The 27547-nt window shown below is 31.8% G+C and overlaps 1 protein-coding gene across 3 annotated transcripts; it reads right to left on the bottom strand.

Moving 5' to 3' along the window:
- Positions 1–1063: 1063 nt before the first annotated feature.
- OTS2 (Cysteine proteinases superfamily protein) lies at positions 1064–19223 on the bottom strand. 3 transcript variants are annotated; one of them, XM_028064471.2, is made up of 14 exons: positions 18761–19223; positions 18529–18592; positions 15426–15520; positions 15011–15336; positions 14131–14209; positions 13911–13993; positions 13773–13805; positions 13580–13675; positions 10079–10169; positions 5488–5585; positions 2915–3037; positions 2017–2131; positions 1643–1750; positions 1064–1561 (listed from the first exon to the last, which is right to left on the bottom strand). In XM_028064471.2, exons 1-14 carry the CDS (start codon positions 19052–19054, stop codon positions 1379–1381), a joined length of 1788 nt encoding a protein of 595 aa, XP_027920272.1. In that variant the 5' UTR covers positions 19055–19223; the 3' UTR covers positions 1064–1378. The 3 variants fall into 3 exon arrangements, with proteins under 3 accessions (XP_027920272.1, XP_027920273.1, XP_027920274.1); XM_028064472.2 differs by having other exon boundaries at positions 14131–14179; XM_028064473.2 differs by having other exon boundaries at positions 18529–18597; positions 18761–18876.
- Positions 19224–27547: the final 8324 nt, after the last annotated feature.

Genomic DNA, 27547 nt, shown 5'->3' with positions numbered 1-27547 from the left:
AAGGTGAAAAGACAATTGGGAAATAGAGAGAGAAAGAAAGGGAGATACAATTTCTAAAATTAAAATCCTAAATAAATTATTTCTATCTATGTGATTAAAACTCATTTAGCAATTGATTTCTATCTAAATGACTATATATAAGCAATTGTGTTGAGCCATGGATGAACTCAAGAAAGAAAGTGTTTTAAATTCTGTAATTTAAAAGTTATTTTTAACTTTTGAATTGTACAATTTTGAAGTAAAAAAACTTTCAATCCAAAAGTAATTTTTAAGAACAAAGTTGAAAATTTTGTATTTATAAGATTGTAGAAGAAAAATGTAAGTGCCAGAAGAAATGATCTTGAAACTTATTCTTTCTTCTATACGTAGAATGTTCATTACATCATTTCGGCTTGATCCACCAATGTACCGAGAAGCAGAACGTGAAGATTTTCTCCATACATAAACAAGATATTCTCCTTTAAATTCTCGACACATTCTGAAAAATATAGATCGAATGCATTATTACTCTTTCAATATTAGGTCACAAATAAACGAGTGAGGATGTTTCTTTAATAAAAAACTAATTACATATTATATTTTGATATCTCAATTATGTTGATAGTCCAATAACATCTATTATTTGTTATCATATATAAAAAGATATTAAAAGAAAAAAAATAATAAATCCTAAGGAAACTAGACCTAACACATGATAAAATAATAGAAGCCAAGCTTCAAAAGGAAATAAATACTCATATACATAAGAAATTAGTGCCAATTATAAAAAAAAAAAAAAAACTAAAATTAGGAACATAAAAAAATACAACTTAAACTGTTTCCTATTTACCAAGCTCAAATTAACGAATTCATCAACAAAATGGTTCCCTTGCCTAAAACATGTAAAACTTAAATTTCATATCACTGTAAGCCTTAAGAAGTTTCTTTCAATCTGAGGACAAAACTTGTTAAAAACACAACTGGCCTTCAAAAGTAAGAAGAGGATGAGGATAACATAGTTTTAAAATTAATGGTTAAGATTATACCAAACTATCGTGCAGTTCAGAAACTAGAAAGCAAAGTCTGGATAAGTTGCATGGAAATAATAATATGAAAAAATTATTAAAGTATAAATAAGGGGTGGATACGAAAGCTATTAACTCTAATAGACAGCTCTGTGCCGTTTCCTGCTATACATTTGGAAAGACGAGGTAACCCACAAGAAATGGTTGATTGTTATTTGTTCATACCAAAGGGTGACCCATTCTTTCTTGTATTAACCACTGCTGCAGTAACCATCCAAAAATTATCAGCTCAATGGCTGATGTCTGTACAAACAAAAAAAATATCAACAGATTGTTGGTTCAAGGAAATCAGAATTGCAATTCATGATTGCATGTTACGCCATAGAATCCTTCGCGGACTCAACACACTCAGTTGCAAGGCCACCAGATGATGAAGGTGAAGAAGATTCTAAGTCACAATTATCCATCATTGAATTCTCTAATTTTTCTACAAGCAATTTACGGATTTTCACTCTCAAATTGGAAGCCTCTTCGGGTTTGAACCATCGTTTTCCAAACTGTGAGTTGATAAGTATAAGTAAACAAGCAAAACTAATTTTTTGAAAAAACTTATCTTTATAAAGAAGCGTAGCTATTACCATTGCCAAATCTTTCTTTTTCAGTCTCTCAGGTGCCTCCTCCATGAAACGCTCAATGAAGTACAATACAAAAAGACCACAGTCATACTCGTTCTTCTGTTGGGGAACCTGGTGCAATGTGTAAATGCAACACGATGAAAATTATTTTCAGGAAAAAAAAAAAGAATAGGACTATAATTGTTGAAACAACTGCAAAAAAGTTTTGCTGCTTTCCTTTTCATCATCAATTTTAAAAATCTAACTTCAATAAGAGGTCAAACATTCATTTCACCAAGAAAATATGGTGAAAGATATGCTTATCTTCAAGTTCAAACTATCATAAATAGTATCACCAAGTTAGCACAGTACTCTAGATGTACAGCTTGCAAATTTACCGCAATGATCTGACATTCAATTCTACGAGGAAGGCACTTCCATATTCTGTCTGCAATTGAAACATTTGAAGACACATCTTCCTGATCCATATAGTTCTTTTCTTCAATCAAATAGCTACAATACATAATTTCACATCATTAAGTCTTGATGTTTGAATTAAGAAAAAATGCCTATAGCATATACAGAATTGGTTTGCACCGTTCAAACCATCAATTTTACTGAGCTCACGAGGTTTGAGAGAAAATTATCATGCACTTTAAAGGTGCTAACTAAGTGTGCCTAGGTCAGTCACTTTCTCAGAAACAGTGACAACAACGTTACAAAGCCACATAACTAAAGCATGTATTGACGAGAATAAAGTGACCACATTTGGTTGCAGCTGGGAATGCATATAGAATATAAAGTAAAAAAGTCATCAAAAGAATTCCAGTCAAGATTCTGAAATCTGAAGATATTTAGATGCATAAAGGTTGAGAAAAAAAAATGATTGCTAACTAAAAGTTTACAAATACATAGATGTGAAGTTGAAATAGAATTTGGATTGCGGCAAAAACATTCATTTCCATTAGCAAATAATATACTGATATCTATTCCAATACTTCCCATGAAAATGGTAAATCAAAACACGTGATTTTTTTAAAATAAGACTTCATCTTTGTACGTTACAAAAACTTGATCAAATAATATTTGCTGACTACAAGAAAACCTCATCACAATTTAATAAAAAAAAGAATATATATATATATATATATATATATCATGCCAACTTTACAAGCACCTTAAAATTTATAGCAGAGTAGAAGTGGCAAGATGTGTGTTTGAGCAAATTATCATTTGTATCGATGAAATGTTAATGTAACATGAGATACAATCATACATACAATTCTTTAATCTCACCTTTTAATATTATCAAAAACTGATTTACTAGAGTGAAGACCCAAAGAATCCAAATGAAGTATGATTGGCCCCGATTCATCTTCTTTGTCTGGGATACAAATAATGATCAAGCTCCAGTGAAGGCTGGATATATCAAACATCATGAGTAACAAACCCAGAAATGAGTAAAGGGAGAAGGTCAGACTAAGATTTGACAATATGCTCTTGTCAACTAAAAAATTTGGCAGGAAAGGCATAATAGAATAAAGCATGGACATGAGTATAACAGTAGCCAGTGTTAGTTAATCATATGAAAATAATGTTAAGGCAGAAGAAGAGATGCTTAGAAAAGTTATACCAAAGAAAACCAACAAAGCATGAAAATCGCCGGAGCATCCAAAATGGTAAACCAAAAACAAGAAAAAGAAAATCCAAAATAAATTAGAATCCAATTGTTAGATATATTTCATTTTATGTTAATTAGGGAAATACGGTGTATATTATTTATTAGGAAAACATAGACATTGTTTGATATTAGTAAACATTGTTAATATTGTTTGTAACAATATCTTCTATTTACCATATTTATGTTTGATTGCCATATATACTTGTATCACTCTTTATTATAAATATATTCACCCTATGTATTTTAGACACATGGGAGATTCATCCTTTACAGTTTTTCTCGATATTTAACACAAATATTTGAATGAAATAGAGATTTTGGCTACCTTACTATGATATTTTATTACCGTGCCCCGTATCAAATTTAGATCAACTTTTGCAGTTCCTTTCCCTATTTCGGCAAACTCCAATTTAATTTGCACTTTCCAACTTGTGCTTATATCAATTTATATATACCATTATATCAAATTAGCAACAATACCATATTTATCTCTTCGATTCCTTCTTACTCCTCTTTCCATCTTGGCATTACTTTCCAGTCATTGGGCACTTTAAAGAAAAAAACTCCCTATGCTATTTTTAGTTTGCATCTTATTCCTCCATATTACCAAAATTTGCTCCCAAAAGCATTCAGTATCCTAAGGAGGACCTACTGTCTGCAATTGATTCTGAATTACGCATTTGTCTATACCTCCAAGAACAGCTCTTCAAATATTGAAGAATTTTGTTTACTGCCTCTAAATATGTGAATCATACATAAATTGACTAACCATAATAATGCCACAACCATGAGTCTGAAATTTCCCACAAGCACTGAAAACAATGGTCAAGATAATGATGTGTAAATTACACACTTCAGAGACGGACCCTGCGAGTGCAATGCATGGAGGTCTTTCTGGCTCATATGTTCCGGGAATTGGCCAGTCTGGTGGTGGCAACTCTGTCAGGGGTGCTCAAAGTCAAATAACGGTCTACTCCAATTATGGGTATTCCACTGCAAACAAGGAGATGCAGTGTGTATACTACTATAGAAATTATCAGAGTGCTGCAGTCCAGGGAACAAATGAGGAAACAGAGCCGCCAAGATCAAGCACTCTAATACAAATTTGGAAAAAATTTACATTTTCACTTACTTCACATTGCAGCAACAAAACAACTATATATAGGATCCATAAAGCTCTTCCATCGCGGTGGGTAGTTAGAATTAAATCAGGAAGCCCACAATCCTAGCCAACATTATTTGTGAACTGATGATTTGCACTAAAACAACTTCAAGATTGAAGTTTGGTGACACCGGATGATATTATGCTGTGATCATCAGCCTTCACAAACCTTTCAATTCAGTGGTTCATGAAAGAACTGAATATATAATGAAATTGGCTGTCATTTTTGTTCAAGAGAAAGTTCTTTTGAAGGAAGTGAACACTGAATCTACTGGTTCCAATGATCAACTATCAAACAATTTCATAGTTTCTCGAATTTCAATATTTTTGTGTCAAGGTTGGAGCATTTGGTTTATATGACCAACCTTGCAGGGAGAGTGTTGGAAATACGAGCGTGAATTGGTTCAGATTCATGTATTATGTAATTTGTGCACTTAGAATTAAGAATTCACAAGCATAGGAAGTAGCACTCTAGTTACTTCCCACTCGCCATAAAGTATAATTATTTCAAAGTGTGTATGTATGTCGATCTTAACTAGTATTCAATCTCTACTATAAAATAATCTACATATTTTATGTTTTAACTTATAAATGAATATTTTTCAGATATTATAAGTCATAACCCAGTCCAAAGCTTTGCATGACCAGCCCCAAATGTTTACGGGACAAGGAAAATGCCAGAAGTACACCAAAGTAAATGGATGGACACTTTAATTGGCTAGCAATTACATAACAGTAGGGATATATATATACACGAAGTATAGGATGTTTCACTTACGAATTTCCACCTGTAACATGCCCACTACTTATAATCAAATATATTCATCATTTAATTTCATGGAACCCAATGTGTTTTTATCAAATTTTAGTAAATGTCAAAATATAAAATAAGGCCTTTCCGTCTCGTGAACAGTCATTTCTTCAGAAAATAGAACATAATTCCAAGAAAAGCACAAAAAGAACTTCTAAACATTCACAAGATCATCATTTACAAACAAAAGTTCAATGATAATGAAGAAAACTTACTCCTCGTGTATTGGAATCAAAACATATGCCTTCTGAAAAATATTTACACCCTTCCACCATCTTCTGAACTTTGCAAAGATCACATCTCGATCACTTTGCTAGATATTTAACAATAAATAATAAATTAGAACATGTATAGAAAAAAGTATAAATTGAAAGGAATTTAAGGAATGCAAATATAGAAGTTAATTACAAACAAAAGCATCTTTGCAACAAATAGAGAATCAAACTAACAGATTCTCATTATGTTCTGACCCAAAAGACTCTACACTCTTGTTTATTTAAACGTTCATTATTTTACATTTAAATTAGTTAAGTTAGCAGGCCTCTGAATTATTTGAGGACTTCTTTATAAAAATAAGTCTTATACTTTAGAAGTTTGTAATTATATCCTTAAACTTAAAAATAATTTTTGATTCGGTCCCTGGTCCCCATTTCTATTATGCAACAGAACCTAGTTAAAAAAATTTGAAAATTTAGGGGAGCCAATGAGTAATTTAAACTACTAACTTGGTCCATGAACATTTTCAATTAGATCCATGTACTTAACGGAAGTACGGAACCCAGATGCAAATATGCTATGACCACAATGAAAAATTATTTAAAAGTTCAGGGACCTAATTATCAACATCCAAAATACGGCTAGTAGGGATAAATATAAAAATCCTCAAATAAGTCAAGGGCGCAGAGATAATTTTTCCTTTACGGAATAGTGTTATAAGAAACAATTTCAATCTCATAGCTCCATCCATTTTCTATTTATAGAAAGGACTTATTTATGATAAAAGATAAAATAATAGGGAACAAAATTAATTAATTAATTAATAACTATAATGAGGACTAACTACTAAGATATTTTCCAATTTAATGTAATCAAACCAAAACTTTAAAACTCCACCTCATGATGGATCATATATGTCATAAGAGCCAACCTTGTTGCATATGATGTCAATAAGAGAGCCCTTAAGGGATTTAGTGAACAAGACTGTGATGGTCACCAATGTTAATAATGTCGGTGATGATTTCTTCTGAGAGTACTTTCTCTCTCATAAAATGACAATCAATTTTTATGTGTTTGGTTTGCTCATGGAAAACTGGATTTGACATCATGTATATGAATTTAGTATCATGTTGCTCCTCCAAGAGATCAAATTTACTTCAATAATAACACTATCCAAAGTTGGACTTCTGTTATCTTGTACAATTCACACCAAAGTAACCAATGATTTGGAATTACCTTCATATTGATATATTAATTTGTGAATGGTGCATTTTTTGTGTATAGAAGGATGTGCATTACAGCTTTCCAATCACATAGATCATTCACGAAGTGGCTAACCATGTTAGTTGCAAATGTGATGTTTGACCTAGAGACAGTGAGGTAATTAAGTCTCCCTACTAAACAATGATATCTTGCAGCGACTTTCACTGGCCCCACCTAACCTGAATGAAGTTTCACACTAGGATACTTAGGAGTGTCACTTAGGCAACAACCAAGCGTACCAGTTTTATCAAGATGTTTAAGGCATATATTCGATAGGAAATGACAAAGCCAATGGATGATTAAGCAACTTCAATGTCGAGGAGGTACCTAAAGTCCTAGGTTTGACTTTGACTACGAAAATGAGACTTGAGACAGGACTTCCTCAAAATCATTGGCATTGATGATGGTGTCATCGACATATTCAGTAAGATATATGCATAGTCCACATGGAGAACGAAGGTGAAAGACTAAGTGATTAGCTTAAAAGAGTCATATCAAACTCAAGCAAAGCATTGTGGAAATGACCATACCATGCCCAAGGAGATTGTTTGAACTCATTGAGGGAGTGGAAAATCCCACAGACAAGATGTGAGTCACTTCAAAATGTATACTTAGGTGGCTGATACTATACATCTCTTCTAGCAACTCACCATGAAAGAAGGCATTTTTTATGTATAATTAATGAAAGAGGTCAATGAAGAAGAATTATGGCTAGAGAAAGGTTATGGTGATTTTGGCCACCAAAGGGAAAAATGTCATCGTAATCAAGTCCAAAAAATTGAGTATAGCACCTTAACCACCTAGCAAGCTTTGTAGAAACCAATAGTGCTACTATTTAGTCTGATCTTCACATAATGGCTTTGTTAGGAGGCAAGGGGATAAGGTCTCTGTGTTGCTAGTTTCTAATACGATTGCTTCTACTAGCTTTGCTTGTTGGCAATTGTGATTACCATGGTGTGTCATCCATGGACTTAGGAATAGATACAAAGTCCAAAGAAATAAACAAGTAACAACAGGGAAACAGACAATTATAATTTAGAGTAAAAACATATTTAGGATTAGGATTACAAGTGGACTATATACATTTGCAAAGTTCTAAGGTAAGTTCAGGTGCAGGCAAAGATAGTAGAATGGCATTTGAAGCATGAGAAGATGTTGGAGGATTTATTAAGGTAATAAATCCAATGGAGCCTATATCCATTGGTGGTATGTGAGTAGTGGAGCTGGTGTAAACAATAAGTGGTGGTGGAACAGGAGGAACAAATGGGAGTTGAAAAACAAGTGGATCCTCTAGAGAAACATCTCCATTGGTGGAAGCAAAGAAAGGAATAGATTCAAAGAATGTAAAGTTGGTAAAGCTCAAAACTATTGAAGTTGTGGAGAGAAACATCGATAACCCTTAGGGAGGCGCGAGTAACCAAAACATATATTGTAGTAATGAAAGAGACGTGAGTAACCAAGAAAAATATATTATAGGGACTAGCCATACAATTTTTTAACTAGTCAGATATGGTCAAAATGTGTACTTCCAAAAACACATAGGAGAAAAGGATGAAGGTCCTATTTATTATGCAAGATAGAATAAGGAATTTGACTGTTTACAACTAATGAAGGAATGTGGTTAATAAGATGACATGCAATAGGAACAACATCCCCCCAAAACCAAAGTGGGATATTGGTGAGGAAGAGTATGAGTTATTTCCACCAAGTGATGGTTTTTATATTCAACAAATATTGTCTTGTTGTGGTATATGACGTCTGATGAAGAATCCCCTAAATATATAAATAAATAAATAAACATTAAAATTGAGAAGACAAATATTTTTAAATTGTCAGTCCTTAGAACTTTGATTGACGAACCAAACAAATTTTGAATTTCAGTAAAAAAAAAATAAAAAATAGTCAAAACATCATAACAAATCTTCACTACTAACAAGTAGCAATTAAGTGATATGAGGATTTTAAGTGAGGGTAACATCACTGGTGTAACATCAAGCAGTATAGGATGTCTACGGAGTACTTCAATTGACTTGGTATCCCCTACTAACAAGTAGCTTTTAAGTGAGGGCTCCCAAGCACTTGGGTGTTTATCGAGTAATATTTGAGTTGGTTAGATGTTTTTCAAAAAGACTACCTACAAAGAAGTTGAATACAAAGGTCGAGTGAAGGACTAGAGTCTCTTTTCGAGACATCGGCTCTCAAAGGCAGTGTTGAGATATGGACTTGGGTACTACTATGGGGTGCCAAAGTTTCACCTTAGTCTGAGATGCTCAGTAGAGTACTTAGGTGACATGGTTCTACTCCTGGCTTTTAAGGACAGGTTCCCCAAGTGCTTGGGTGTTTATCAATTTCACGAACTTCAATCTGCAATGTTAGTTTTCCTATGCACCTACAGTCATGGTTGTCAAACTCGCCAATTCAATAAACTCACAAGATTGCCATGGGTAAAAAATGTTACTTATCACAATCTTTTCTTTGCATAGACTAGGGAAAACATGGTCAAACTCAATCAGACTTCAATAAAATTTGACAGTCTGATGAGCCCAAGTGAAGAAGACTGCGAATTACAATGAGACTCTGACAACCCTGATTGACGTGTAACAAGCCTGAACAAGCTTGCAACAATATGTCAAGCTACACAGTGGAGCATGATCTGCCTCTAACAACCCGCAGAATGGTGTGCAACCAAGGCACCAAAATCTAACTGAAACATTATATCGTGTATGTGAAAAAGGTACCAATTAGACAGTATCAATGACAGATTCATTATTTTATAGTACCAAGGTAGTTAAAATCAAAATTATGGTTAGAATTCTAAAGGGTTTACACAACTGTAAATCATAACATAAATGGAAATTTACTTTGAATTTTGTACGGAGGAGAGACACATGCTAGGTGAACCAGTGCCAAATCTAAATTTCTTAATTATACATTTAATTGGATTTGGGTGAAGAAATGCATTTGCACCAATGCAAGTTACGTGAAGAAGAGAGATACCAGACTCTTGGGTTCTTTGCAAAGTTGTTTCTAGAAAATCTTGCCTACGGCAAAAAAAATGTAACATGAAGTTTCTAGAAAACTACAAAATGTATAAGTTACTAATTTCTGCTGTTCAAGGTTATCGGGTCATCAATTCACATTTTACACATTGCTGACGTTACCTAAATCCCAAATTTATACATTCAAAACTATCAAGAAAAACAGAATTTTAATAACTCAATCAAACAATCAATTATGCATTATATAATAATGATTAAGAATGTACTTCCCGAAGAAAAATAATCTGTTCACGCAGATACAGCAATGAATTAGAAGATAATTAATCACCTTGTATGAAACAGCTTCTTTAAGCTTCTTGTAGAAATATGTATTGAAAAAATGGTAGTCAGTTGTCAACAATACTTGCTGCTGCAAATATCTATATCCAATTGAAAATGCCATAAGTAGAGAATTCAGAAACTAAACAGGGAAAATGAGTCCCAAGGACTATTACTGTGCTGCAGTATGTAATTCATGTGTTGACCATAACTAAACCTTAATAGAGAAAAAAAGAAGTCATAACATATAAACATAATCAGTTTAATAGGTAATAACACAGTAGTAACAAGTAGGGTTGTAAATGAGCTAATCTATTCCTAAATATTCAAGCTTCATTCTGTAAATGTTTAGTCAAACTCATTGGTATTACTAAACAATCAGCCTCAAGCTTTGCTTTAAGCTTAATTAAACAGACGAGGAATGCACAAGTTTACAAACTTGGCATTTAAAGCTTTCGAATAATTTACTCCTTAAGGTACTAAACAACCAACCTCTAGCTTGGCTTTAGGTTCATTATATAGAAAAGGGAACAAATTAGCAAACTTGACAATAATCGCTCCTGAAAAGTTTCCTCTCTTTGTTACTGTGTTTAATTAGTTGCATTCAAATTTCCTCTCCAATGCCTTCTACCTGCAAATTATCAATCTTGACTTTTGTTAAGAAGTGGACTTAACTCCACAAAACTGACTTGTCAGGTGAGGATTACACTCACTTATATAATATAAATTAACCTTATTTCTAGTTGATGTGAGACTTCAAACAGACCCCCTCACATCGAGGCATATACATCTCAAGCGTGGAACTAGACATTAATAAGTGGTCTGATAGCGACGATAACAAATGGAATAATAAAGCCAACAAACAACAAAATTTGCTAGGATAAACTCTAACCAGGATATGAGACCATGTTAAGAAATAGACTTTAAGCCTAACTCAACCTTACAAAATTGGCTTCTAAGGTGAGGTTTGCACCCACTTGACCTTATCTCTAACCGATCTAGTACTTTCAACAACTTTCATCATGGTCAAGTTGACAATTACTATTCATGGAATTTCCAATGGTTCTAGGGTGTCAGTAGAAAGAGCACTTACCCTTGACTCAAATGATTAGAATTCTTCTTGCATCAGGTAAGTTTGCTTTTGTTGCCTCTAGTATTGTATACTGAAAAGATTCTTCGGATGGTTAGTTTTTTAGTTGGCCCTGACTAGGAAACAGAAGTGCCCTTGTTAGAAGCAACTTTAGAAACATCCATTAGAAACATCCATACGAGAAATGTTTGGAGAAGTATCAAGAATACTAAGAGTAGTATCAAAACGAGATGTTTCCTGCATAAAAGGAAGAAAAGATGACTCAAGAGATTCAAAAGACTTGGCTTCAAAAAAAATCTCCCTTTGAAGTTAAGGACACATGTAAAAGGATTTAGTTTCATCAAAGAACATCCATGGAGGTAAAAAAATTTCAAATCAGAGGATGGTAACAATGATATCCCTTTTTATTAGATGCATAACCAATGAATATGCATTTAACAATTCTAGGATCTAACTTTCTACGGAATTGACTATGAATATGGACAAGTACACACACCCAAACAGTTGACTATGAAAACTAGAGAGAAAAGGAATAGATGGAAAGAAGGAGGACATGGACTCAATGGGACTTAAGGCATCTAAAACCCGAAAGGGTAATCATTTAATAAGATAGGCAACAATGAGGAAAATCTCGCACAAATAAGATTTAGGGACATATATTTGGAAAAGAAGTGCCCTTGTCACCTAAAAAAGATGCATATTTTTCTTTCAGAATGTCATTTTGTTGTGGTGTGTCCACACATGAATTCATGAACAACAACATTATGGGAAAGGAATTTAGACAAGTCAATGATTATATATTCCCTTCCACTCTCAAAATGCAAACGTTTAATTGACTTTCCAAATTGTGGTTTTTAGCATACGAAGGAATCTAACGAACAAGTTAAAACTTTAGATTTTTCTTTCACGAGAAAAATCCATGTAACATGGGACAATCATCAACAAAAAGTAACAATCCATTTAGCACTAGATACACTAGAGTTTGATGTAGGCCCCAAATGTTAGAATGAACCAAATCAAAAGAATGAACACTCTTTGTATTACTAGAAGGATATGTGGCACGATGGTGCCTTGGAATTTGACATACATCACATTTGCTGATGCAAGGCTCCCAAGATCGGGGCTCTAATTCCAACTTGAAAGGATTAATCTAAAAGAATGAATATAGAAAACTCCCATGATTAATTTGAAGTAGTACATCAACCTCTATATATAGAAAACTCTAACCCTAAAGTAATAATTACAAAGAGATCTCTAAAATCTTCTAACAACTTCTAGGAATGACTTAACATCCTACTAACAAAACTATATATATATATACATATATATATATATATATATAGTATTTACACACTATTTGAAATTTAAGAGTATTCAAATGGGCCTTAAAATCTGTGAAATGTGTAATTTGATGTTTTTGCCATTGAAATGGGCTTGAAATCTAATCACATTGGTCCTTGAAGGACCAAACTTGTGGCATTAATCATCAAAGGACCAATTTAATCAATAAATGAGCAATGTGAAGTTTCTTATCTCACTAGAGGTTCCGAGTGAGCGTTTGTCAAAATTAAAACATGAAGAGACTAAATAACTCAAGCAGAAATTAAAAAATAAACATAGAAAATCCCCTATAATTTATTCAAGAATAAAAAATGTTCAATCCTCTTCTTCAATGCCCTATCAACCAAGCATGCATTGATTTATGTGTTTTTCCATCAACTATAATGCATAAATACTTCAATTTGGGTCACGTATCCGTGTCCGATACTTTAGGATATTTTATCAATACTTATCAATGAAGTATCTAATTTATGAAGTCATAATAAACTACAAGAAAATCTTTGAATAATGACCAATTTTAGTGACAAAAAATAATTAGTCACTATAGTAACTAAGTTAGGTACCAATTTATAAACTAAACATTATTGACAACTAAAATAGTTCAAAAATTATAATTGGTCTCTAAATTGATAACTAAAATAATTTCTATTATAAATTGATTTCTAACTTGATCACTAACATTAGCTACAAAGGTTTTAATTTAGATTCACACAATAACAATCATATATTTATCATGTTTTTAAGAATTATTTTACACTTCTCAATATTCATATATCACGTATCTATCATGTATCGTATCCTATTATTTTCAAAATAAACATATCGACATATCTTCATATATCACATATCTATCACGTATCGTATCTTATCTTATTATTTTCAAAATAAATATATCGACGTATCATATACGTGTCGTATCCGATACATGTGCATCATAGTCCATCAATACTCCTTAAAAATTAAATACAATGAGTTCAGGTTAATAAAAGAAAGAAGATAACATCTACGTCCTCATCACAAAATGAAATTCTTTTAGAAGGACCAGCAAATGAAAAACTAGAGAAAGCTAACTAGACTTACTGAATGTAGAAGTTCATTATTGTTGATGTTAAATAGCCTTCAGGGGCAAGGCAATCTGTATCTTTGTAACAAATTTCTACGCACTCTGGATCATCTCTGAGCCATCACAAGGAAATTCGACAGGTCAGGCAAAGCAAATAAGAAAAAATTTATAGTCGAATGACCATTTTATTGTATTATTCTTTAGAATTACCTTGATGGAAAATAGATCTTAGCGTCTTTCAGGCTGAAAAGAAATGGAATCAAATCAAATAATACAAAGGATTTTCTGGGAATATCACAGAAGATGAAATAAATAAACAAAAAATTAAAGCAAACCATATTCACTTACTATTCAGGAAATTGATTTTCAGTTTTCTCCACAATATGAGCCTCATCGTCATCATCGTCAACATCAAGAACAATGGGCTGACCCTGTTTAAAACATGTCAAATCATCAATAAACTACTGATTAAATTAGGATTTGGGACTTTTGTGACCAACAACTATAAGAACCATGTGTCCTAAGCTAAGTATAATTTCAATGGATATATAGGAAAAAATAGACACACCTTCTTGGACCTTGAGCCATCTAATTGAATTGCCTCAGAAACGTCCTTCCTACCATGTGGGTAACGAGTAAATAAGGATCTAACAATATGAACTTATTCATTCAGAAAACCTAGCTAGAACCAAAACTAACAAGCCATATTGCCATCATCTTCAGCATAAATAGAAAAGGGTGCAGAAGAGGAAATCATATGAATAATTTTCTATAGCAAATGATGATGATGTAATGACCTTTGAACACAAACTTTGTACAGAACATGAGTGAAACATAATTGCAATACACAGCAAAATTAACATTCATATTTTATTGTAAAAATCATAGATGCACTAATTTAAGCATGAAAGATCATAAGTTACACTAATCTTTTCCTGTGACATCAGAATAGCTCAGATAGATATTTAATAAACCATCCTCTAGCAATCCAAAGTGACACTTCAACACAATGGAATACTTGGAATAGCATGGCAGAATTCCTCTCAGCCCCTAAGAATTTATAATAAATAAAGAATTACAATTCAAATCCCTGATCAAAGTACCATTGAAAATACATTGGAATCACATGGAGGGAATGAAAAATAACCCTTTGTGCATATGGATGAAATGGACTAGCCTTTATTGTGGATCCTTAAATATCCATAGATACCACACCAAATTTAAAAGCATACACAACCCCATAAACCAATGGATACCCCAGAGCATATATCTAATTGGCATACAGTCCAAAATGCACTACATCAGTTTTATAAACCACAACAAATACATTTCAAGCAAAATGACGATGGCAAAACAACTAAATAAAGTAACTAAATACATCAACACCAAAATCACAGAATAATGTTAAAAAGCATTGGAATGAAAAACCACGAGACGTTTTCACTTACACTTTTGGGTAGCATCTTGACAGATTTCTCCCAATATTCCGCAGAGAAAAAGTGGAAGTTGCTCTACAAGTTTTATCATCACTAAAAGTATCATGTTTAGAAAGTTTACTAGGACACTGAAACGGCAATTGTCTTGATGATGAACGATGTCTCTTTCTTCTTCTAGGGGTTCCACGGTTTGTTATTTTTCGGTTGTCAGAGTGATTGACATGTGACGTCTCTTTTCCAAATGCATCAGAAGCTGCATTTTCTTGTATTTTCTGGTTCTCACAATGTTTGAATTGTGACTTCTCTTTTTTAAATGCTTCGGCAGCTGTACAACTAGTCTGCTCAACAAATTAAAGTCAGGTAAGGGATTATCAGATGAGTTAGAAGGAAAAAATTGAGTAATTTAAAATTATGCAAAGGACCTTACACTATCTTCCATTTTTTTAAAAAAGCAAGATGTAAAAGTGGATAGTGGTTGAACTTGAGATGACAAAGCCTCTTCTCTCATGTCATTAGACACACCTACAAAAAACAATCATTTCTTAGAATACAAAAGTTAGGTATTTTAATTGTTCAAAATCATTAATTCTATATTTATGGCAATAATAGTGGCTTATAGCATATAATCTTTTGATTTAGAGGAAACAAAATATCCTCTATTTGTGAATAGCTAATGTAATAATTTTATACCACTCGCAACCACCATGTAATGTAATAACTTGAATTGTTTACCTCATTAGGTTTACTTGTATATGGTATACCAATGCTGTCTTCAAAATGATAATGCACATGAATATTTACCTCAACAATTAACAGTGTCAAAGGGCATTCTCCATCAAATATCTTGTGCCCACACACCTCAATAAAATGGGCTAATTAAGGGGGGAAATAGACATCTCTCAAAACCACTTTGACTCTTTCCGTCCACGGTTATGCTACCCCCTACTTTTGGAGAAACATTGAACTTTCAGTCTTCTACCTCATCAATCACATGTCATCCTTTGTCCTAAATGACAAGTTCCTGATTATGTCCCATTTCCTTATTCACCTCTTCATACACTTCCTCCTCATGTCTTTGACTCCGCTTGCTTTGTTCATAATTTGAATCTAGGCCTTGACAAAGCTCCCAATGTGATCTATCAAATGCACCTTCTTAAGATATATGATCATATAAAGATTATCAGTGTTTCTCTCCTAGCCTTTAAAATGTATTATTTCATTTCAATTAATATCTCCTACCCTTATTACGAGTCCGTTCACTCTTCTTTGACATGTGGAATTAGTACCCCCTCTCTTGCCCCCACTTTCTTTTGTTTCCCATGATGAGTATGCGGTTCACCACGATGTTCCTCCAATGAATCTCCCAATTATGAGACCCCTTCAAACATCAGCAACAACCTATTAGTAATATTGCACCATCCTCTACAACAATTTGTGAAAACATAGCAAAGGCCATGTCATACACTTCATCATTGCCATCTTCTTTACTAATCTAAGCCTACCACCAGACATTGATGAGCGCAATGCTCCATAAAAAGATATTCGTTCCACTTGCAATGCACTTCCTCACTATGTTAGTATTAGCTATCATTGTCTTTCTTCTTTGCATTATCATACTCTCCTCTCTTCTTAGTCTTCTATGTCTATCCCTAACTCTCCAAGTGAAGCATATCTCACCCAAAATGGAAGCAAACAATGATTAAGAAGAATCGGGCACCACAAAGTAGTGGCATATGGGATTTGGTTCTTCTTTCCCATGGCATGTTCATTTTTGGGCGTCATTGGTTTTACACCCCTAAAGTTGGTAGTAAGGGAAACATTGATCATTTCAAGGTTATCCGGTGGCAAAGGTTACACCCATATATATCGGCAAGACTATATACGTAAAATTGTTTTTATCATACCATTCTCCATGGTTGTCATTTGCTATTAGTCTATACCAATTTAATATTAAAAATCATTTCTTGCACTTAAATCTTAACGAAGAAGTCTACATGAAGCAGCAACCTCCAAGTTTTATTACTAAGTCCTCTCCTATGGTCTATCAACTTCACAAGTCCTTATATACACATTAATTTCTCGGGCTATTTTATTATTATTATTATTATTATTATTATTATTATTATTATTTTCAGCCTTCAAGAAAAAAAATGTCCCCAACATATAACATCAACCTCTACAACAGATTCTCCCATCTTTTCTAATCATATTGTTAGTATTGAGAAGATGGACGAGTCTAACTATTCCACTTGGGCTTCCAAAACCAAGTTATGGTTAAGTAGGTTTAATGGCAAATCCCATCTCACTACCACTGTTGAATCCATTCCAACAGAAAATTGAGAACAATGGATAAAGATCGATGTTCAACTCCATAGTATTATTGAATCCACTATTCACACCTCACACAGACCTATTTTTTGTCCCCATGAGTCGTGTGCATCAATTTGGATTGAGGTTCGTACCCTTTATACCAATGGCACACAACGTTTTTATGTTGTGTGCCAAGATCTCTTAATGCTTCTTGCTCCATGACATTTTGATGGCCTTATGTTTGCTTATCTTAGACGGCTTCATGCTGTCTTACATGATTTTAATGAGCTCCTTCCACTAGTTTCCTTACATTGGGCTCAAGTTTAGATACAAGCTAAAGCGCTAGAGATGCTAGAGAATACAAACAAGGAATGGCTAAATGTGGTTGCACAGGTCAGCAATAGATGGAAACTATTGAGAACAGACATTCAAAATAGAGCTCGAATGCCATGCAAGTCAAGGATGGCTAGAAGAAAGAGTTACCCAAGAAGGGCGAGTGTTCATGACAGAGAATGCGGACAAGTGTGGGAAAAGTACGCTTTCACTTGAAACCTCTAATTGAATAAAAGAGGGGGGCAGGGGAAATTCACATAATTACTCCCTAAAAAGCCCTACCAAATGTCACAATTACCCAGCTGAATTAAAGTTTTTGCTGCTAGACAGAGTTGCGATTGCTCCAGCCACCCGATATCGTACTTTCTCAACTACTCAAAATCAAAACTCCATTTGAGTTCCAAATTGCCGAAAAGCATATCTGCGACGCAATCCCACTATAGCACACAATTAAAAACAATTACAGGTATATAATGCCAAAACATCAGGTTCCCAATGTTGATATTTGTAATCTCAAAGGACAACAATTTCTTCTTCCTTTTCCAAGAATGAACAAAAACGACACTCGGTGGACTTAAAACAAGATATTTTTCCCATCTTTTCACCATAGAATCAATAATAGCAGGACCCAAATACTACGCCATTGCCATTGCACACCACAAGAGCATTGCATTAAAATACATATATATACATCAGTCTCAACAGTCACTTTGTTGGAGTTTTCATAAAATATCATTATATTCCCTACCAATACCAAGCTTGACTTTCAAGTTTCAACCATATTATGCTTTCCATTTAACTACCATTGCCATGTAAGCAAATAAAATCCTACATACTCCAGCGTTGAATCTTCACAGAAATCGCAATACAAAGGGGGGAAAACCTACCCTTGGTAATAGCACTTGAGCTTGTAGTTTGTTCGGGCTGCGGCTTCTGGTCCCCATCAACTTCCTGTTCTACAAAGGAAAACCAAAACACAAACAAAACATAAGTAATCAAAATAAACAGAAACAAATAACAAAACAAATAACACAAATTGCACAAACAAATAAATGGAAAAACCCTAGAAAATAAATGCCTCAATGAAACACCACATGACAAAAACCGAGGAAGCGGAACCTTGCTAAGACGCATCGATTCCCGGCGACTAAGTTCCTGCTGGTACCGGTCGATGGTAGCGCGAAGCTTGGCGCCATTGTCGGGCAAATTCTTGCCAGTAACGTCGAGTGTTCTCTTCTTGCTCTGAATCGACTCCTTCAGCTTGTGATCGGGAATAGCGCTGAGGTCGTCCTGATCAGAGGCCATGGTGGAGGACGGCACGATGACGACCTCCCTCGGCGGCGAGTCCTGTTGAAATTGTCGGTTCCAGTCAATGGAAAGAGGAGCCTGCGGTTGCTGTCGTTGCTCCTCCATGCATTTGAGGAGAGTGAGTGAAACTGTCTGTTACTGTTACCTTACCTGTAAATTGTTCAGGGCGGAAATAGAAGATGGGATTGGTGGCGGTGAGTGGCGCGCCACCACTTGTGGGTTAGCTCTTCCTCTCTTCTGTCCCCCCGTCTCTCTGGCAAATTATTTTATACGTTATACGTAACGCTCTTCACTTTGATAATGTATATTCTAACTATTTTTTATATTTATTTTGTTTTTATTTTTTAATTAAATAATTCTATTATGTAATAAACAGCAATAATTACTCTAATAATTATACAATTTCTTCATTACAAAATATTAACATGGCTTATTTATTTAAAAATAATTAGTATTCTTTTAAAATTATTTTGTTCATAAATTTTTACTATTTGGTTTAATTACTCGGATCATATCCATTTTGGTTCGAAAATTTCAAAATGGTATCCACTTTGAACTTTGTCTCAATTTAGTACCCAATTTTAATTATTGCATCAATGTAGTACCCTCCGTTAAATTTTCACAAACGGCGTTAAGTACCTTGCCACGTGTCAGCCTCTGGATTTTTTAATTTTTTTAATTTTTTTTTTCTTTTGAATTTAAAAAAAAAAAAATTGACACGTGTCAAATCTTTGATGTGACACGTGGCATTGTCAGTGACACGTGGCAAGGTATCGCCACGTGTCAAGGTACTTGGCAAGTGTCATTGTCTTCATTTCAACTTAGTCCCTGCATGTGTCTATTTGTTTCAATTTAGTAGCCATGTATGTTTATTTGTTTCAATTTAGTACCCAATTTATTTGTCTGAATTTTATTCAAATATTTTTTTTTAAATGGAGAAATATTGTATCTCTTTTAAGACAAAATTTATTATTTATATAAATGTTATATTGATATTTGTTACTAAAAATGAGTTATAAAATTAAGTATTGAAATTTATATTAAAGTTAATGGTAAAAGTCATGAATAACATATTTGTAAGTCATTTTTAATAACAAATATAAATATAACATTTATATAAATAATAAATTTGGTCTTAAGAGAAATACAATATTTCTCTATTTTGTAAAAAAATATTAAGACAAAATTAAAACAAATAAATTGGGTACTAAATTGAAACCAATAAATATATATGGGTACTAAATTGAAACAAATAGACACATGTGAGGACTAAGTTAAAATGAAGACAATGACACTTGTCAGGTACCTTGACACGTGGCGATACCTTGCCACGTGTCACATCAAGGATTTGACACGTGACACAAATTTAAAAAAAAAATTCAAAAAAAAAAATTCAAAAAATTAAAAAATCCAGATGTTGACACATGGCAAGGTCGTTAACGCCATTTGTAAAGACTTAACGGTACTACATTGATGCAATAATTAAAATTTGGTACTAAATTGAGACAAAGTTCAAAGTGAGTACCATTTTGAAATTTTCGAATCAAAATGGGTATGATCCGAGTAATTAAGCCTTACTATTTTAATATAATAAAAATATAAACAAATATACAAATAAAATAAGCCATCCATTTAATGAATCGAAATCTAATAATTATAACAAATTTTGCTTTTTTTTTAACATATGAAGAGTCATTATAATAAGATATAAGAAAAAATAGTTTTTCAATAATTACATATGATATTTCCCTAACTTAAAAGAATAATAAAGTATAGATGAATTGCGTGAGTATTTCATTTGATATTAATCTTCAATACTATGGATAGCTAACAATATATATATATATATATATATATATATATATATATATATATATATATATATATATATATATATTTTGGATTATTAATATGTAATATCAACTCTCAATTCCAAATTCAATATTAGATTGTTCAAGTTATTGAACAATGAGCAATTATATCCAGATACATGTAATATATGTTAATCCAAGAAATAAAGGTGTGTAAGTATACAAGTCCCCCAAATTTAAAATCCACATAATGATTTTTAAATAAGCACGTGGGCAACCATTTTAAGGATGAACCAGTTCAATGAGATTTAACTCTTGTAACTTTTTTAATGAGGTCGGTATTCTACAATCATTTCAATGAGACAAATATTTTATAAGCAATGAGATCAACCTTTTACCATTGTTTCAATTTTGTTTTCATGAGAAATTACTGTACACTACCTTCAATGTTTGCCTTTATAGATAATCATTTGGAAGAAGATACTATTATAAGCATTAATTAAGGGTTTTTAAATGTTTCAACATTTGTTTGACTAGTTTCGTATTTAGCCGAGCATTATCTTAAAAGTGATGTTTGAAAAATAAAGTATCACTTTATTTCATGTAAAACCTTTTTTTTTAAAAAAAAAAAACACATCTTCAATTTTCATAACACAAAGTATCTTCTTTCTCTTAACATCAGTTCATTTTTTCCTTTCACTCAATCTTGATCTTTCACTTTTCTCACATTGTTTTCATTTGAATGTGAATTAGAGACTAGTGCTAGGATCGTGTCAGAATCCTCTTCGAATTGGGGTGTAAGTTGAAAATCCAACATGTGTCTTTTTTTTTTTTTCAATTTAGGGGTTTTAAAATCTGCTTTGATCATGATTATGACTTTTCCTCTTTACATTCCTTCATTCTGGTTTTTTCTAGATTGAATTAGGGTTTTGATACTCAAATCACCTTAGGGTTTTCTTCATTTCAATCCTGGTCTACATTTGAGATAAGGGAAGCTAATTCATCATTGGACCTATCTAGGTTGATGAGCTCATCTGGCCCATCCGAGACAGCGGGCACATCCAGGTCGTCAGGTCTGATCAGGTCCTTTAGACCATTTGGGTTGTCAGGCCCTTTCGGGTTGTCAGGCTCGTCCGGGTCGTTGGGCCTGTCCAGGTCGTTGAGCTCGTTCGGTTCGTCGAGCCCGTCTGGGTCGTCAGGCCCTTCCGGGTCGTTGGGCCTGTCAGGATCGTCTAAGTCTTCTGGATCGTCGGCCCTGTCCGGGTCATCGTGCTTGTCCGGGTCGTCAGGCCAGTCAATGTCATCAAGCACGTCTAGGTCTTCAGACCCATCCAATTTGTGGGGCAGATTTGGGTCTTCGGGCCTTAGGGCCCGTCCGGACTTGTCTGGGTGATTGGACATGTTTAGCTCGTCGGGCTTGTTTGGGTCTTCGGACATGTCCGGCTTGCTCGACTTGATCTTTGACTCTGGCTTAATGTAGTATTATTTGGGGGACCTAACCCACCTTAACCCTAGCCCTAACCCACTAGAGAGAGGGCTTTAGGGCCTGGGGCTTTTTTTTGGCCCCCTCATTTGGGGCCCCTTTAAAAGGGGGCTTTATGAATACGTTCTTAAACTTGAGATTTTACAACATTTTTGGTTCGTTAGAGAGCTTTGATGTGATGATCATTCATTCTTAATGTTTTATGTTTGATGATCATGAATGAGTACATCTAATTAGTCTCGTAGACCTTGAAGTTCAATTTGATGTTGTTATCGAACGATATTTGAGTCTTTGGTGAGTTGTGCATGGAGTTGTTTGGACTCCTTGATTTTCCTAAGTCTGTTTTTTATTGATTTTATTTTGAATGGTTTTCTCATTCTTTTGGAAGATGATTTCCATGTGTGATTTTAGGTTATTCATTACCGCCATCTAAGGAAGATGAGAAAACTAAAACAAATTGTAAAAGGAAAGATAAAATGGATTGAAGAAAAGAAAGGGAATAAGAGCATATCATTTTCATGATGATTATCAAAGGATAAGTGCAAGAGAATTCAATTAGTTTTATAATAGGGGCCTATGCTCCTTTATATAAAAATTGTCATGACCAAAAAGGATGAAAAGACACCTGACACATGTCTAGAAAAACAAGAAACCTAAATGTAAATATAAGATTTCTTAAGTTAAAGTTAACTCAACAAAATTATGATTTGATATGAGTTATATCTAGTAGTTTGGAAGGTGTGTACCTTTTTGCAGTCCTTTATGCTCCTTTATATAAAAAATGCCATGACCAAAGAAGAGGAAAAGACATTTGGCACATGTTTAGAAAAATAAGAAACTTAATTGTAAATATAAGATTGCTTAAATTAAAGTTAACTCAACAAATTTGCGATCCAATATGTGTTATGTCTAATAGTTTGGAAGGAAACGACACAACCAAACAATTGTCCGAGAGCTACAACAACAATAGAGCTACAACGACAATAGAGCCACAACGAAGCAAGGAACCCACAACGCGAGCAAAATCCAAGAAATCAAAACACAAACAATGGAGTGAAATGAAAAAGGGTTTCATATTTTAGTATTTGCTTCGTCACGCCAAATTTTGGATTCCAACGTGGCCAAAAAGGCTTTGTCACCACCTGAATAAAAAAATAGAAAATTGATTTTAAAAACGTAACATGGGCTATATATGTCAAAATTGTGTCAAAAAAGTATGTGAAAATATTGTTTTCTTACAAAATTTAGGAACTAACACTTTTGGGAAGCAACCACATTGATGTCCTTTAGTTTCAAATCTCTTTAGGTAAATATGAAAATGCAGGTATATTATTACATACTTTTGGAAATTGCAAAGGTTACGACATAAGTATAATGCCATTAATGATATTTAATGATATAAGTGCTTAATGAGAAAAATCATTTGAACATATGGAGAGAGAAAAGTTACATGTGTCAAGTTAATTAATTACCTAAAGACAAAAAAACTCAAGCATTGACTAGAGAAGGCATATAAATCCGCTTCAATGGGCATTACTTGAATCCGTTCCCGTTTTGACAGAGATTTTCTGTATTTACTGGATATGAGTTTGCCTATAGGGAATACCTTACTTTTTCAATTGGATATGAGGATAAAGATGAGGATGTGGATGTACATATCCGCCCCATCCTCGTCCTCATGCCCACTATAATACTCATCCCTATTATATCCCCATCTCCGTTTAAATTATTAAAATACTCATAATCTATTAAGTCACCTACATATATATATATATATATATATATACATATATATATATATATATATATATGTATATATATATATATATATACATATATATATATATATATATATGTATATATATATATATACACACACACACATAAAGTACACATTTTTTATTTTTTATTTGTTCTTATTTTTTGGTTTGTCATAAAATTTATTCACATCTACAATATATTTATATTCTTATCACAACCTTTATGCAATTATATTCAAATAATGTATATCAACTAAATATTTTTTATGACTTTTTTTTAATCATTTTATTTGTTGTATATTTTTTTTTTCACATGAAAATGTTTAACACTATCAATTTAAGTGTTCAATAGTATAAACCTTTCATTTACTAGGTAATATAAAAAATTTATCTTCATTATTCTATTGTTATTAATTTTTGTTTCATTTGAGTAACTCTTTTATTTCGCTAAAACAAGTTTCTTTATCTATCAATCATTGACTATGTTATTTGAAAAGTTTTCTTAAATATCTAAAGTATTTTTTATCTTATCTTCGCCTTAACTGTTCATTTGTTTTCCTTTGTACGATTTCATGAAATGATTTCTCAAATTGTTTCTAAGACACACATTTCATAATTATTTTTTAATCTTTTTATTTATTGTTTATTTTTATAATATAAAATACTATTTTTATTTTTTTATATAATTACTTTTATTTTCTAACTCATTATAATTTGTGTAATTTTATCACTGTAATTGTATAAATAAATTTTATTTATTATAATATAATAACATAATGCGATCATCATGAATATTTTTTATCACCATCCAACATATATTGAAGTTCAAAAGATAAATGATCTATGTTATTTTTTTATTATTATTATTATTAGTTTAATTTTTGTTTTTTGTGTGATTTTGATAAAGTGATGTAATATAACTTTTATAAGTATAAAAAGTTATTTCATTATAATTTAAAATTTGAAGTAAATAGACATTTAAAATAATTTTTAATTTGAATATTTATTTTCCTTTTAATTTTTTAAAAATATTTTAAAATTTTATCAACTAGATTTTATTAATGTTTGCAAATTTAATAAATTGTTTGGTTCTCATCAAATTTTATTTTGTATTCTAATTTGAATTGTATATAACTATAATATAATATAGAATTAAATATGTTTCTAGTTCTATAACTTTTATTGAAAATTGTAATTAGTCAATCTTCGAAACAAAAATTTGATACCAATTAAGTATGAGAATAAGGATAAAATATTTCTCTAAAAATGAGTATGTAATGGTGAAAGGCGTCTCAGTCCCAACTCATTCCATTTTCTAGTACCAACCATTTATAAAAGAGCATGAAAAACCTTTAAGTAGATCATAGAGCCTTATGTGGAAAAAGATTTTTAAATTTTGTATTTTCTTTTCATGATAATAAAGTAGTAGACACGTTATTTATTACCGATAAATACTAATAATATAATTTCTAATAATACTAATTAATATACCAATAATATTAATAATTAATAGTAATACATATAAATATTCAATACTTTTTTTTATCAGCAAATATTCAATATAATATAGTCATTGATTTTTTAATTCATTCATATTATAAACTATAAATCGATATGAAATAACATTTTTTAGAGTTATCTTATTAATTTTATTTAGTGAAACAATAATGTTGTGTATTAAGCTTTTAAATTAAAAAAATGAAATAATGAAAGTAATACAAATATTTAATGGTCTACGTGTAAAAAATAGGTCTTCATCTACAATTCATCGTTAAAATCTTCAACCTAGCAATTTCGTGGACGTGAGATTCTCATAATTCAATTTTAGTCATAACATCATAATTAAATTATTACCATTAAAAACAAATTGATACTATTAAATGAAAATAAAACATTAGGGTAGGTTTACATTCAATAATTTATTAAAATTGTTTGAATGTTTACAAGTTGAAATCAAACATATCTTAAGACTCAATTGAAAAAGAAAAACTAAAATTGAGATTCCATTTAAACAAAATATTAAGTAAAAATTGACTTGAAACTACGTATAAAAGTGTTTTAATATATATTCTTATATAATACTACAATTAATTATTTCTTTTATATGATTTATCTTTTTATTTCTATAATATATTAATATATTATGAATAATTATAATAGTTAAATATGTATTTCTTAAATTTATTTAAAAAATACAATAATAATTATATTATTTTAAAAAAAGTAAAAATAAATAAATAAAAAAAACCTGTACGGACTGGTTAGAGACTAGTTATTAAAAGAAAATGTAAAATATCTATGAAGGAAATTTGAAAAGTCATAACCTCCACCCGTACCCAAATTTGAAAGGAATATTTTTATTTTTTATTTTTTACCTACTTATCCTAAAATTGAATAATTAGTGATATAAAATGAGTTTATGATAGTTCGACAAATTTATTCATATAATCTAGCAAAATTGATTGAGTTGAATTACATTATTCAATTCTTTGACTCTCGTAACTTAATCCATATGACTTTTTTACCTATGTTAAAGACGTTATTGCCTTTTGCACCTCCACAATTATTAACTATATCTCCATAATAATATTCAAAATCTTCTTATCATTGCATTTGCACCGCATCATCATTGTTGTTGTTACTAACATCGCGGAAAAAGAAGAGAGAACACTGCAAATGAAAAGAAAAAAAAAACACCGAAAAATAAAATTTTGGAAAGCATTTTGAACCTATGTTTTTTTTTATAATCATACTTCAAAATATCAATTTTATTTTTAAATATAATTATTTATTAAATTTTTGATGTATTTTATTTTATTTATGAATTATTATTATTTTTTTTAATATATTTTATTTTATTTTTAATAAATATAATTTTATTTTATATATTAATTTAATAATACTATGATATTATTATCTATTAATATAATATAATATTATGTATATTTAAAAAATATATATACACAGACACTATCGCATATTTACGGAATTTTTCTAAAACATATTTCATTCAAGTATATTTGGAAAAGCTAATTCCGAAAGACAATATATGCATTCTGAAAAATCTGTTTCAAAAATCTTGTTCCGAAATACATTTCATGTGCTCTGTTTTAGAAATTTCATTCCGGAAATTTTGTTATAAAGATCCCATTCCAAAAAATTTCAGAAAACCTATTCCAGAATATATAATCCAAAAATCACTTTAATAGAAGGTAAAGTGATCTTTTAAAATTTGAAAGGGTGGTAAAGAAATTGTAGGGGTGTAGGGGGTAAAAGCATCCAATTGAGTTTTTTTTGTTGTTAATGTTTTTACACATTATTTTATTTTAAACAATATTTATACACCATTACTTCGTTGTTTTAGTCTAATCTACCCATATATATACTTTTTTGCACTAAGATAATTTAGCAAAATAATATTATTGTAATTGTTATGTTACAACAATTAGGGAAAAAGGATGCATTTTGTATCTCTACATTTTTATATGACATAAGCTTGAAGCAAATGGCTGAAATGTGACTGCTACACAGTTTCTCTCATTCT

Source organism: Vigna unguiculata, chromosome 3 (genome assembly GCF_037176805.1).
Source record: "Vigna unguiculata cultivar grain cowpea cultivar isolate G323 ecotype 2 chromosome 3, ASM3717680v1, whole genome shotgun sequence".
NCBI classification, from domain to species: domain Eukaryota; kingdom Viridiplantae; phylum Streptophyta; class Magnoliopsida; order Fabales; family Fabaceae; genus Vigna; species Vigna unguiculata.
Note: the sequence above shows the minus strand (reverse complement) of the source record. Positions and strands in the feature narration are given on the sequence as shown.

Bases quoted from the DNA above. Each gene is read 5' to 3' on its own strand.
- OTS2 (XM_028064471.2), bottom strand. From the start codon at position 19,054: ATGGAGGAGCAACGACAGCAACCGCAGGCTCCTCTTTCCATTGACTGG. The intron at 15,521-18,528 runs GTAGGTTTTCCC...TGTTTTTTGTAG, and splicing joins CTCAAGTGCTATTACCAAGG to GTGTGTCTAATGACATGAGA. The intron at 15,337-15,425 runs GTAAGGTCCTTT...TTTGTTGAGCAG, and splicing joins TTAAAAAAATGGAAGATAGT to ACTAGTTGTACAGCTGCCGA.